This window comes from Acanthisitta chloris, unplaced genomic scaffold (genome assembly GCF_000695815.1).
Source record: "Acanthisitta chloris isolate BGI_N310 unplaced genomic scaffold, ASM69581v1 scaffold1554, whole genome shotgun sequence".
Lineage (NCBI taxonomy): Eukaryota > Metazoa > Chordata > Aves > Passeriformes > Acanthisittidae > Acanthisitta > Acanthisitta chloris.
Window position 1 is genome coordinate 1 of NW_008668504.1, and position 14,466 is coordinate 14,466.

The 14,466-nt window shown below is 43.1% G+C and overlaps 1 protein-coding gene across 1 annotated transcript; it reads left to right on the forward strand.

Annotated features, from left to right (window-relative positions):
* Window positions 1-1,547: 1,547 nt before the first annotated feature.
* RAD51C (RAD51 paralog C) lies at window positions 1,548-13,993 on the forward strand (the record flags this gene model as incomplete). The annotated part of the gene is made up of 7 exons (XM_009072899.1): window positions 1,548-1,806; window positions 2,048-2,214; window positions 3,022-3,155; window positions 5,854-5,985; window positions 8,129-8,195; window positions 11,599-11,659; window positions 13,806-13,993. Coding segments are annotated over 7 exons (1,008 nt in total), but the record flags the coding sequence as incomplete, so codon positions are not given.
* Between the last annotated feature and the right edge of the window lie 473 nt (window positions 13,994-14,466).

Consider the following 14,466-nt stretch of genomic DNA (forward strand, 5'->3'; position numbering starts at 1 on the left):
GAGCCCGTCCGGCTGCTCCGTGCCCCGCGGGTATGGCCTTCCTGGGCCCTGCCCTGCCCTTTCACTTTTCCTTTCCCTGTCCCTTCCCTTTGCCTTTCCCTGTCCCTTCCCTTTGCCTTTCCCTTTTCTTTTGCTCTCCCCTTTCCCCTACTCCTTCCTCTTCCCTTCCTTTTCCCCTTTCCTCTTCCCTTTCCCCTTCCACTTCCTCTTCCCTTTTCCTTTCCTTTTCCTTTTCCTTTTTCTTTCTCCTTCCACTAGTTCTTCCTCTTCCCTTTCTCCTTCACCTTCCCTTTCCTCTTCCCTTTCCCCTTTCCTCTTCCCTTTCCCCTTCCACTTCCCCTTCCCTTTTCCTTTCCTTTTCCTTTTTCTTTCTCCTTCCACTACTTCTTCCTCTTCCCTTTCTCCTTCACCTTCCCTTTCCTCTTCCCTTTCCCCTTCCCCTTCCCTTTTCTCTTCCTTCCCCTTCCTCTTCCCTTTCCCCTACTCCTTCCTCTTCCCTTCCCTTTCCTTTTCCTTTTTCTTTCTCTTTCCTCTTCTCTTTCCCCTACTCCTTCCTCTTCCCTTTCCCCTTCTCTTTCTCCTTCCCATTCCCCTTCCCTTTCCCCTTCCCTTTTCCCTTTTCTCTTCCCTTTCCCCCTTCCCAGAATGAGAGCATTCTCTGTCTCATTCCTCTTTCCCCAGCTTTCCTCTTCTTTTCTCTCTATGTCATTTAAACACAATAAGCTTCTATGAAGTCAGAAAATTACCTCATCCAAGAGTTTCAAATACAATTTGCACAACCATGGTGAGCAGTGTGTCATGATTCTCCCCTGTGAGGGTTGGTGAGACACTGGCACAGGTTGCACAGAGAAGCTGTGGCTGCTCCAGCCCTGGGAGTGTTCCAGGTCAGGTTGGATGGGGCTTGGAGCATCCTGGGCTGGTGGAAGGTGTCCCTCTCCATGGCAGGAGGGGGAATGGGATGATATTTAAGGTCCTTCCAACCCAAACCATTCTGTGATTCTATAATTTTTATTATCAGTAGGTTTATTATCTATGATAAGATGTGATGGTTTTGCCTTGGAGATCGGGGGAGCAGGTGGATGCTGACAGACACCTGTGTGTACAGGCACACAGAGATATTTGCAGGTATCTTGTCTCTGGTTTTTGGTCTGTGTTTGAAATCTGGGGATGAAGCATGAGGTGCTCAGCCCTGGGGTGCCCTGAGAATGCAGAGCACGATCAGTGGGCGTCACTGGTATTTGGCTGCTTTCACAGGACAAGTGAATTGCTCTGCCAGATCTCATCCAGCTGTGAAAACAGCTTTGATTTTATCATTATTTGCAGATAGATTACTGTCACCTGAACCCCAAACACAGAGTGTCAAGGCCCTGAGTTCTTTTGTGACTCCCATCATTATTCCCAGGGCTGTGGCAGACTGTGCATCTTACACTGAAAGGGTGAATGTGTTTGTGTTGTGCTGCAGAATGATCAGGTTCTGTCCAGTTATCACACTTTAAATCAATCACTGTTTATAAAAATAAGATGGTTTGTGGGTTTGGCTTTTCTAGAAATTGGAATCTCCAAAGAAGAGGCACTGGAAGTGTTGCAGATGGTGAGGCAGGAATGTCTTGGGGATGCAGGAAGGACTGCTGAGATATCAGGCACCACCAGAAAGTGCACAGCCCTGGAGCTTCTGGAAGAAGAGCAAGCCCAGGGCTTCATCATCACCTTTTGTTCAGCACTGGACAACATCCTGGGAGGTGGTGTGCAGCTGACAAAAATCACTGAGATCTGTGGAGCACCTGGTGTTGGGAAGACACAGCTATGGTATTTTATTGTTAGATGACTTTTGTCCAACCGAGAATCACTTTTTGTTTAACTTGGCTATGAAATGAGTTCATTTATCTTCTTGTCGTGACTTCAATCTCTGATCCTCCTACAGCATTATAAATACAGTCATGATAATGGCTGTACTGCTCCTTGCTCCAAGGGAGAAATGTCACTTCAGGAATGAGTTGGGAGAGCTTTGTGATGTAAATCTCTCTCTCTTTCCTGCTTCCCATGGCAGTATGCAGCTGGCAGTGGACGTGCAGATCCCAGAGTGCTTCGGGGGTGTTGCTGGAGAAGCTGTGTTCATTGACACTGAGGGAAGTTTTATGGTGGACAGAGTGGTGGAGATTGCAGCTGCCTGTGTGCAGCACTGCCAGCTGATTGCTGAAGCTCAGCAAGAAGAAGGTATGTTGCTAAGTCATTTCTTTCTGCCTAGGAAGTGAGGATTGAGCGAAACAAGTGTCTTGTAGGCTGCAGTGTCACTGTTCCATTTGGGGGTTTCAGTGAGTGCTTGCTGACAGCCTTTTACTTCCACCTGTCTGTATCATACCCTGAAGTGCATCAGTATGTGCAGCCATGCTGCAGACTGAGCCTACTTTGAGGATAATTCCTTTTCTACATGATGATTTGTGGGGTTTTAGGTGTAGCTGAAACCCCATATTGTAAACCTTTCATTGCAATTCAGCTCCTCCATAAGGTCAATATATCCAGGCTGCTTGTAATAAAGAGTTTTATTCTCTAAGTCATCAGTCTCCTGGGGATACTGCCACAACTTTTATGCCAGTCTTGGAGAATTTATGTGGCAAACTTGTGTCTGAACTGAGGTAAAAGGACACTGTATTAAATGAGCTACTGCCTGTACATTAAACAAGGGATGATTAATAGTCCCTGATGTCCTCTGGTGGTGTTCTGGCTTGAAAGTGATTTACAGGAAAAGTTCTTCTTTCAGAAATAAATTTTTCATTTTTGGAGACCTCCCTTGGAGACTCCAGTGTGTCTGTGTGCAAGTGCTGGGATAGCATCTGCTCACCACCTTCCTGACTTCCAAGCCAGATGGAAGGTATGTTTCCACACTCTTTACCTTGCCTGTTCCTGTTTCTGGGGGTTCTGCTGTTGCTATGTGGGGAGGGCATCGTTTGGTGGAATGATGAAAGTAACAATATGCTCGTACAGACTTCTGACTCATTTACTCATCTGTTTGTTTGTTCTCAGATCATCTAAAAGCTCTGGAGTCCTTCTCTCTTGAAACAATTCTTTCCCACATATATTACTTCCGTTGTCGTGACTACATAGAGCTTCTTGCCCAGGTCTACCTCCTCCCAGAATTCCTCTCAGAGCATTCCAAGGTAAGGGTTATTGCAGGATCATCAGAAAGTATCACTCATCCTCACACTAAAGATTTTTGTCTGTTATAGTAAGAGTAACATGAGTAAACACCTTGGTACCTCGTCAGCTTGGCAGTAATGTATTGGCTGATGCCAGACTACAAATGTAAAGCCTTCTGCTTGTTTGCTTTTTCATTCCCATCCCAATTACTCTTGAGAGTAATTTGCTTTTGCTCCCACTGCTGCCATCATCCTGAATTTCCACTTGGAGGTGAGGAAACTGGATCTGTGATGCCACATGTTACATTTCTGCAAGTTATGAATCATCACAGAGCTGCTTTACAGGAGAATCTGAGCTAGGTGTGCATGTGATGGCCATGGTGATGGAGTCTGAAAGGTTTTTGGTTGTCCTAGAAGATCACTGAGGACCAGAAACATCCTGTACCATCTTAGTGACTCTTCTTTCTTTCCAGTACATCTTCTGTTGCCACAAGCAACCAGAGCCTGCAGCTTGACTCTTGGGTGGACTTGGGCCAGAAAGTTTCCTAGTACCTAATGTCTAAGAGAAATGCTATTGTAAGGCAGATTTTTCACCACCTCCCTTCCAGACTTTTGGATTCTGCAGAGCAGATCACTCCCTATCAGGATTTGGGGAGGGTGACTGGTGCCTTGTTCTATCACAGCACAAATCTCTGTGGTTTAGTTAGATTGTCTTTTGCATATATTCCAAAATTTTCTTTTTTGGAGGCTGTTGTGTTCTTGCAAGCACAGATGGGAGTCTCACTTTTGCTTAGTGTAGTCTGGTATTTCCCTTTCTCTGCCAGGTACTAACGGTGCCCTGTTGTGTTTGCTCTTGTGGAAAGTACATGGCTTCATTAGCACAGTTACACTGGGCTGCAGTTCTCCTCTGCCATCTGTGCTGATTATTTGTGCTTGGCCTGGAGCCTGAAGTACTGAAGGTTGCAGGAGAACCTTAAGACCTTCTGCTGGTTCCTCTGACAGGCTATAAGTGACTTGACAGATTGCTCATTGCAGTCCAGTTCTCATTAAAGTGAGTCTGATCCCTCTGGAGCTGTGACTGGGACCACAGGAAACCTTCAGGTTTTAGGGGGTTTTGAGAGAGACATAGTTGTAGAGATGTAGAGGTAGAGAGATGTAGAGTTAGAGATCCAAATGTGTCATTTGGAAATAAGAATTAGTTTGAGCACTTGTTAATAATATGGAAAAGACAGTTAGAAAATATTCTTGTCGTAATAAACTGAATTCTTTAAGGTCTGGTAGAGCCAAGCTGACATGGAGGTTCTACCAAGCTCTCTCTGTACAGCCTACTCTAAATACTTTAAGTCCACTTATTTGTATCTTGTAACAAGTGCAGCTGGGAGAAAATTGCCTAAATTGCATCCTACCTGGACATATTCATCTGATAGACAAGTTATATAACCATGTACACACTCCTTTCTAGCATGAGTCATGTTTATACTGTTAAGCTGTTCATAAAGAAATTATGCATGAAGATGATATACAGTCTCATAGAAAAGAAGTTGTAGGAAGGAGGAAAAATGGGAATACAGAAGAATATCTTCTTTGAATTCTAGCTGTTTAATTTTCTTTTGCAAATTAAGACTTTTTGTTTCAGTTAGAGGCTCAGGGCCATTTCACAGAATGCTGTTTGTGCAGGTTTGTATGTTCCTGCCACAAAGCAACTTCCCAGTAATGAGGTAAATCAGTAACACAGAAAATCAGTTCTTCTGGATTGTTTCCAATCTGTTATCTTGTGCATTAATGCAAGAACTGGTAGATAGCAAGGATTTGAGTGGCACCTGAACACGAAGGCCCTGTAAGACTATCCATTTCCCTCCTGTGTTTCAGACAAACTTGGGTCATCAAAACAGCTACACCAAATGAAGTTAGAATAAATCAAAATCCCAGGCTAATGTTTATATAGTGTCTTGGGGGTGATGAGCCAGCAGCAGCATCGTGCTCCAGCTTCAGCTCATGATTGCTACAAAGGAAATAATTCAGCAGAGCAAACATCTCCAGGCAAGATAGATATCCTCAGCCCCATCACAGTGTGTCTGGAGGATCTTTTAGCATATGTTAAACTCTGTGTCTCTAAGACAGATCACTGATATGAGCTGAGTTATCTCAACAGAGACTACAGACAACATGTATTCTGATTTTGGTTTGAATTTAGTTTTTGAAGGAGAAGGTGAAATCAATTAGTATTTGTGGAGAGCTGCCTGAAGTACAATGTTTAATGATAATTTTCTCCAGCTTCTCCTCTGTAAGACTTTAAATCCAGCTTTGCTATTTTGTATTCTGTACCAGGTGCTGCAGAGAAGTCAGAAGTAAGTGAGCTGTAAGGGAACATTTGGGAGGACAGCTCTGTGCTGAGCTAACTAATGGGAGAGCTTAGTGCAGCGTTTTGTTTGAGCTGGTGCAGCTCTAGTCCCTGTGCATAGTGCAGCCCTGCACTTAGCAAGTGTTCTGCTGTGTTTGGAGCTTGAGATTTCCACCCTGCACCCTTGGGAGGTGCTGATTGTCACTGAAATAGAGAGAGAAATAGGTGTTACGTGCTCATGCTCATCTGAGTATGAACTGAAAGATGGCAATCACCTCTTAGAAAACATTCCAGTGCACTTAAAATTAGTTCTTACTGCTTTTTGTCCTTTGTCTGTAGGATGGTAATGGTAGTTTTTCCCTTTCCTGCTGGATTTAGGTCCGACTGGTGGTAATTGATGGAATTGCCTTTCCTTTTCGCCACGACTTTGAGGACCTTTCCCTTCGAACGAGGCTGCTGAATGGTCTGGCACAGCAGCTCATCATCATAGCCAACGACCATAAATCAGCAGTAAGTCTGGGGGAGGTTTAAATCCCGAGAGATGCTACTTTGGAATAAATACATTAGAGAGAATTAAGCAAATGTGATTGATGATTGTCTAAATAGCAAAATAGAACTGCAAGAATGTTTGCCAGTTTAGTAAGTAAATATAGATGGATCACACAGGCAAAACTGTTTAGGTGGAAAATTCCTAGACTTGCCAAAATAAGTAAAATTTGGACTAACAGCATCCTGTGCATCTTAATTAAATGGCAGCATGTCAGTTTGTCCTGCTGTTTCCCATCAACTTGAATGATTTGGCTGGACAAGGAATGCTCCTTTGGTGACTTTACCTACAAAGACGCACATGAAAATACCTCGGAGCATTCAGCAGTTCCAACATAATTTTCCACATTTCTTTTAAAAATGAAGGAGGAAAAGCACTTTATCTGCTAGTTTGGCTTTCTCTTCTGGCATCCATGGAAACCCAGAGCTTCCTTCCTGGGCATTGTCTCTACGTCATTGACACCAGTATGGTGGCAGCAGAGCCACAGCCAGCAGATGGCACTCAGAAGCTGCAGCTGTTCCAGAAGTTGTTTTGGAAGTCTCAGAGAAGCATTGTTCAGGAATTAGAGCTTCCACAGCCTCAAAATGGTGCTTGTGCCTCTAACAGTTTCCAGGTGACTTGCGACCTTGTCACCCACAACTCTCTGGCGCAATTGGCTTTTGTTCTCAGGTGCTAAAAATAAACCTTCCCTTGTGCTTCCGTTGAGAGCTGTGGGAAGGGAAGGAGCACAGCTCCACGTTCCACCAGGCTGGGAGACTGGGCTGGCTGCCCAAAGTGTGCCCTCCCTGTCGCCCTGACGTGAGTTATAGAGCTGCTTCCTGCTGCTGTAGGCACCAGGGGAGATGGATGTTACCTCCCTGCTGGGTTTGCACAGCCTCCAATTTCCTGAGTGCTTTCACTCCTCACTTGGACACCTGGTGACCTTCACCAGCAGCAGCTGTCATTGGACAGTATTTCCTTTGGTCAAGGGAAACATATATAACACAGATAAGAGTTAGTAGAAACTCTTGCTACATAAACTCTTGCTAAAGGAGTCATCAGTCACAGCTTCAGGGATGATTTAGCTCTTGCTGGTTCCTGAGTTAGTTCCATGAGCCTGTGAGCAGGCTAAATCCAGCCTGCATGCCAGGGATTGCTGCTTGGGCAGCCTGGATGCTCTAATATGGTAGGTACTCAGTTCCTTTCATTTCTAAAGCTGGGCTCAGCAGGCTTTGCTAGGATGCCCAGTCCAGCCCTTCCCCAGCAGTGAGATGAGGAGCCTGTTTGAGGCTGTTACCATCCACTTTGGATGAGTTACTTCTCTAAAATATGCAATATATGTCTTAGGCTTTTCATCTCTGGAAACATTCTGGGCTGTTCCCCTTGTGCTCAGTGGAATTGTTTGCTCTCACTAACTGCCCGAGGAAGAATCCTCTAAGCATGTCAGACAAATGAAAATCTCTAGGGTTTAAGATAGGTACAATTTTTTTATTTTTCATTTTTTAATGAACTTTGTGATTAATATTCCTGGCTCTTTTCTGTCTCACCCACCCCCACTTCTACCAGGGATCTAACCTAGACTGTCTGTGAGCCTCCCACAAGTGATTCGTGCTGCGAAAACACTCCCCCGCGCTGTCTGTTCACTTCCATTCTGCTTTGTATTGTACCCACTGGTGCATTTTTAGACTACAAGGCATAGAAATTTGGTTAATCACCAGGCTTAAGCATGCTTGGAGCAGCACCACCAAGTTCATTTACCCAAGTGACTCGAAGCTATCTCTTCATGGAGGTCTAGGCCAAGTGCACCTAAACACAAATCCAGCAGGATTTGGCATAAATGCAGTGGGATAAAGAAGTTGTGTCCAGTTTGCATCCCTTGAGAAGGGAGAAATTGAAAGTTCTGAATGAAAGAAATCTGCCATTCAAACCATTTTGCAGGGTTTTCTTATTTGGAAAAGATGAGGCACCTTTACAGTTTCTCCTCATTAGCACAGAAGCTTCTTCACAGTTGGCACAAGTTTTGCCTGAGTAACTACTTTATTAGTAAAAGCTTTTTTGAAAAATCCCTCTCTTCCCTCCCACCAGGATGCTGGAGATTTTCTTATTTGCTTCTGTTTCCTCTTTTAGGTAGTTCTGACAAACCAAATGACAACAAGGATTGGACAGAACCAGTCCACGTTGGTACCTGCTTTGGGTAGGTGTTTAGCTTGTGAGTTGAAAATTGATATATGACTTCCTTTCCTTTCCTTTGGCATCATGGACAAAGAAAATGAAATTGCTGGATTTCTGCAGTGTAGCAGAATCCATGGTGAAAATATTAGACCCACCTGGAACAGTTGGCTTTGTGGAACTCTACAGCAGTGCTGATCTGTGGCAGCCTTGAGATTAGAATTAACACCTTTCTGTAGTGAAAGTGCTGTGCAGATCAGACTCCTGGTTAGATTTCTGAAAAGAGATTATAAATATGTTTACAAGTCATGACATTTCCAGTTTTCATAGGTTGAGAATGATGTTGGATTGTTTTTTTCCTTTTTAAACCAACATCTTTAATACTAAATTTGCTATTAGATTATCAGTATTTCTTTAGATGATGGAATCTCCCTTCCTGGGGAAGCACTGAGTACTCAGAACTCTCTCAGTAACTGGGTTTTTAGATGTGCAGCTAATGGATTGTACTTCCCCTGAGGATCTTGGGCTGTGAGTTACAGCTGTCACAGCTAAGGAGGTCACTGTCCCTCCTGGATGTCACCACTGCATCCTGAGCTGTTTGGGTCATTGTCTCCCAATCCATTTCTGCCAAAATGGGCCAGGTGAGCTTCAGCTATTTAACTAATTAAGTAAACCTCTGATAAATCAAGTCATTTATACTGAAATTGACTGGTGAATGATCATGCTAAAGATGTACCTGGGAGCAGGAAATCTCTAGTAGAAATGTGGTGATGAAGAGGTTAAAGCACTCAAAGAAGAACAGTGCTTAATGGCTGCACAACTCAAACTACTCTGCAATTTCCTAAATTCCCTGAGAATCATTCACTGCCTCTCCAAAACAGTTTAAATTGTTTAGTTTGCCATTACCCTTGAACACGTTCCATTAATTATTTGCAAAGGCATTTCATATTTGCTGCATCACTGGAACTCTCTGCCCATTGCAGTTGTGATGTAGAGGGAGGTTCTGTGTGGGATCCTCAGCCACAGCCTGCCCAGAGCCAGTTTAAGTGTTTTTTTTCAATCCATTCTGCCCTGTAATCAGCAGAATATCTCATCCAGACTCTTCTGCTGCAGTCACAGGGGAAAACAGAACAGTTCTGAAGTAGAGATTTCGACAAATTAAGGAAAAGTTCAGCGTTTAAATCTCATTTCAGGTTGTAACTTAGTATTACTTTATGATTCTCTTAAAGGGCACAAATTCTCTGTGCACAGGTTCAGTTTCTGTGAGCTAAGTAATGATTCCTATGTTCTGGAGGGGACAGTACAAAGGCAGAGATGTTCTCAGTGTCTGGGCAGGCACTGAAGCATTTGGCACAGATGTAGGGTAAAATGGACAAGCACAGACATCTCCTCCAAGAACGTGAAGAATGTGGAGTTGGGAGCTGTGCTTGCAGACCAGTATCTGACCCTTTTTGTCAGCTTTGCCTCTCACTCTCTGATGGATGATTTTTGGCAGCCTTTCTGGCTACAAATTCAATTAAAGCTAATAGAGACTGTCTTTCTTCACTAGCCAGCATTGTTTGGGAGCTGCTGTGTTTACTGAGTCACAGGGACAGTCAAGAATGTGAAGACATTCAGAGGAGGTTGTCATTCAAAGATATCATCTATTGTCTTGTGCATCTTTTCTTTCACAGACATTTAATTGGACATAACCTCACGTTGACCTGATTGTGAGTCTCACCAGTGTGTGTGTGTGACCATGTAGTATTGTTAAACTGAGTGCTGTGTACTGAAAAAAATGAAACTTTGTGCCAGTTGGTACAGTATTGAAGCAAAGAGGAACTCCTCTCATGCTAAGCAGCATTATCTCAACTTGAGCACTTTGGAGTGGTACAAAGCTGTTTACTTTCATCCCATAGACTTGGTGTAACTACTGAGCTGGTGGTCACAGGGTGATTTTTACACTCTGCTCTGATGGTATTGCAAATCTCATTGTAGAGGCTAAACAATCTCCTACTCCTTCATGGCTGGTTGTAGCCAAAGAAGCTATTGAGGGAAGGGAGAGCAGCAAACCCCAAGTAAAATCAATCAATCCTGTTGCCTCCCCTAAGTAGTTTTTTCCCCATTGATTGGTAAGCCTTAGAAACAGCTTCTTCTAAGATTTCACAAGAGCATTAATCTCTAAACTCTGATTCAGCTCCTGAGCAGAAGGGAGGGTCTTAATTATGAAAAAAAAAAAAACCAGAAGAAAAAAGCACAGATGCTGCAAGGTATTAAGTCAAGAGCTTTAGGAAGGGGACAGCTTTCTTTCCCACTACTGGTAGCTAAGCTGGGTGTTCCTAGACATTTCTCCTAGATATATTTAGAAAGGAGGTCAAATATTAATCTACAGACAGTTTAACTCAGCAACATCTCATTGTACAGTAGCATTTTTCTCTCCTATTCAATACAGTTGGGAACATTCTGGTGTGGGATTTGTAGCCATTGTAAAATGTGTTTTGATCTCTGACTTGGAACTGTATCTGATAGGCAAAATCTTTAATCTCTACTTGGATAGAGTGGAGCAATGGCTGGCAAGGTGCCGAGAGGATCTAGGTCTTCATTACAGTGGAATCACTTTTTTTTTCCTCTTCTCTGTGCTCTAATGAATACCAGAGCATGTGGGGCTGGAGATGTGGTGGAGACCAGTGAGTGATTCCAGGTTATGGGCTGTGGGCAGGAGAGACTTGGGTCACTTGACCAAAATGACTTTAAAATGCAATTCATCTTTGGATTGCTGTCTCTCTTCTGGGATAAACAGAGGAAAATACTCAATAAAACTGGCTTTAAATTGGCTGAGCTTGTGGTCAGGTGTGAACTGAGCCAGTAGGACAGTTCCCCTGAAGTAGGATAACAATCCAGTTCCTTCTCTCCTTCCCCCTCTGCTCCTTGCTTTGGGTTGTGTTCTTGTGCATTTTGCTGTCAGAAGCAGAAAACTGCTTCAGGGGCCCTTAATGCTTTAATAATCATTGACTTTCTCCCAAAGCTTGTATCCCAAAGGGAATGATGTTTGCTCATAATTATGCCTGAGAGACAGAATATCACAATTTTGAAGGAGGATTTAGACATACTCACTAGACTTCTTCGGTAGTAATTAGACAAATCCTTTCCTCAAGCTGCCTCTGTTTTCAAGATTTCTCTAGTACCTCTCCTTTATGAGGTGTCTATAAATTGCATCAAGATTTCTAGAACAGACACTGTGAGTACAGAGGTTATTCCTTGTCTTGATGTATTGAGAGATCCTTGCACGTATGAAAGAGATGTGATTCATCCCTGCAAAAAAGGCAATATATGTTTTAATCATGGGGTTGTGTTTTTTTTTGGAAAACTGGTCTAATTTCAGTTCAGTTTACTGATGGTGATGTGGTCCAGGAGATAACTAAAATGGCCTGTCATTTTGTGTCCCTCAGGAGAAAGCTGGGGACATGCTGCCACTGTCCGTTTAATCTTCCACTGGGACAACAGTCAGAGGTGAGTGACAACGTGGACCAGTGAGGAACAGCATCATAAGGGCAAGTGTGACATCAGAGAATCTTTTCAGACTGGTCAGAGTGGCGAAACAAGGGTTTGAATTTGGTTTCTGGCCTTGGTCTGTCATGTCTCAAGAAGAGTTTCCTTGTCAGGTTGAGACAGTGTGGGCTGAACTGTCAGGTTCCTCCTTCCCACCATGGTGGCACTTTCTTTCTGACCAGATGCCAAGTTAGAGTGACCTGCAGAGAGGCAAAAAGAGCTGCACTGACAGCCAGTGGTGGTGTTAGACACCCAGAGGAATGACCCTTCAAAAAACAGTGTGAAGTTCTGTGTGTTGCAGTGAGATCTTCTCTGTTTCCTCACTCTTTTTTCCCTTCTTCACTACATTGCAAGGTCATTTCTCTTTCCTGGCCAGTTAAAATTGTTTTGTATATAGTATCACCATGCAGCAGCTTGAGATTAAGGAGCCTTTTCAATTCCCTAATCTTCTGCTAACAGCAAACAAAAATGCTGCTGGAATGTTGTTGTGCATAGTTTGGCTGGTTAAATTTGACAGAGACATACAGTGACACTTTCTTGTGCAGTTTTGGTTTTAAATTCTAAGTTTGAAGGCAATGCAGAATGATTACAGCACAGGCTGTTTAATTTGGAATTAAATTAACATCCCTGATTAGTTAACAGCCTTTATAAGACAGAAGTTATATCAACATAATGATTGCAGAGTGAACAAAAGTTAATTTTATATACCAAAAGAACTTTTTTTTTTTCTTCTGCAACAGAGCTAGGAAGGCTGCAGAGACAAGTTCCAGAAACAAGCCAAAGATAGACAAAAGTGGCTTATTTACTGATCTAAATCTGCAGCTAATGTGAGGCAGGGCCTGCAGAAACAGCAGTTCTGGCTACAACTGCCTCTCTGGGAAAGCAGAAATAGCTCAATACTGTTGCATTTTTACATAAATGCCTATCCCTGATGATCCCTCCTGGGTTTGTTGTTGTTTTTCTCTCAGGTTGTTGAGACACAAAGACCATTTGAGGATTCATTTGCCTATTCTGTGCTTTGGCTGACTATGATACCTGTCTTCTCCTTCCTCACTACTACTGAAAATGTCAGAGCTTAATTCTAAGGGTTCTCACTGCTGTGAGGAAAGATCCCGTTGAGTCAGAGGCTCCAGCTGAGCTCCTGTGAAAGCCTGGCTTGGGATTTGGGCTATTTTGTCAAGTATAACCCACCACTTCAATGTTCTGTGGAATTCCCTGCGTAGCTAACATGAAGTGGCAGTGTTCCTCAGGCTGTAATTACGTGCTCTCTAATAGAATAGCACCTGAGGGAGGAAGAAAAAACCCCAAAAATAATTAACAGGATCTTTGGCAGGTTGTCTTGATACAGAGAGCAGAACACTTTGTGTATTGGCTTACGTCAGTGGCAGTTGTGGGGAGGTGAGCATGGGGCAGAGCAGCTGCCCTGGCACAGCTTGAAAAACCCTTTGCTTTTGAGCTGCTTGGCAATTTTCTGTCTGTATCATGCAAGCATTCACTGCCTAGGTGCTGTATCACACAGATGGAGGTGTATTGCTTAGAGTCTAAACACACAGAATCAGGGAAGTGTCAGGAGAAATACAAGGGAAACTGTTTTCTCAAGGTTGTGCTTATGTCAATGGCAAGGTCAGGCTTAGAAATAGAACATCTCCAGGCTGTAGGTCATACTGACAGGCTTGTGAAAGCTCTAGAAAAAGAGTATTGGAATACTTGAGGGTCTCCCCCAGCTTTGAGAGGTCAGTGATTGCTTAATGGAGTAGAAAGGATTTGTGCTCAAAACCTTCTTTGTTTGCATTTTAGGAAAGTGACATTTGGAATTAATTCATAATGAATATTGTTCCAAAAATGTCATCAAATCCTGTGATGAAACAAGGCTAATTAATCATTCACTCTTTTTAGTAGGTCTTAGATTGTGTTTGAGCTGACAGGTCATGTAAGGATGGGAATTTGGCATCCACAGTTTAAATGACCTATATGAAAATACAGACATAAGAATTCCAGTGGTACCTACCCCATGATTGTGGGAAAACTTGGGTTTGGATGTTGGGTTATTTGAAGATTTTATTGCTTTATTCACTGATCATAATTTACCTGGTTTTTGTTTAATCAGGTTGGCAACGTTGTACAAATCACCGAGTCAGAAGGAGTCAACCATTCCATATCACATCACAGTTAGTATTCCTTTGGGGATGGAGATTCAGAGATGGGAGAAAATTGTTACCTGTGAAGGAATTTTCAGACACAAATCTGAGAATGATGTTTGCTTTCCTAGTGTTGCCTTTCAGTTACCTTTTGAAGGTAACCAGAAATATTGGGATGTCTCCAGGTTTATGAACATTCAGCACGTTTTCTCTTTAGGGGAGTGACCTAGCATGTTAGTCCTCTCAGAGCTAAAACATTTTCATTTCCAGATCAGACTTGCAGGCAACCTGGCCCCATCTGTTCAGGTGGTAGTGCTGCTTATTTTATCTGCCCTTGATGTTAACTTCTGGCCTAAGTGCAATTACTGACAACAATCTAAGCCTTCATTTTGGGAGACCTGAACAAGCCAGGCTGCTTTCTCCCTTGTCAGGTTCTTGTTTCCCTGGTGACTCTTCCCTGTGTCTTTTTCAGCCGAGTTTATTTTTTTAGGATCAGGATGACCAGAATTATGCCTGTTATTCCAGAGGTCTCACCAGTGCTTTGTGCCATGCATAATTACCCATCTCTGCTCTATGTGTGTTGCCTGATACAAACCAAGTTCCTAGAATCATAGAATCAACTGGCTTGGA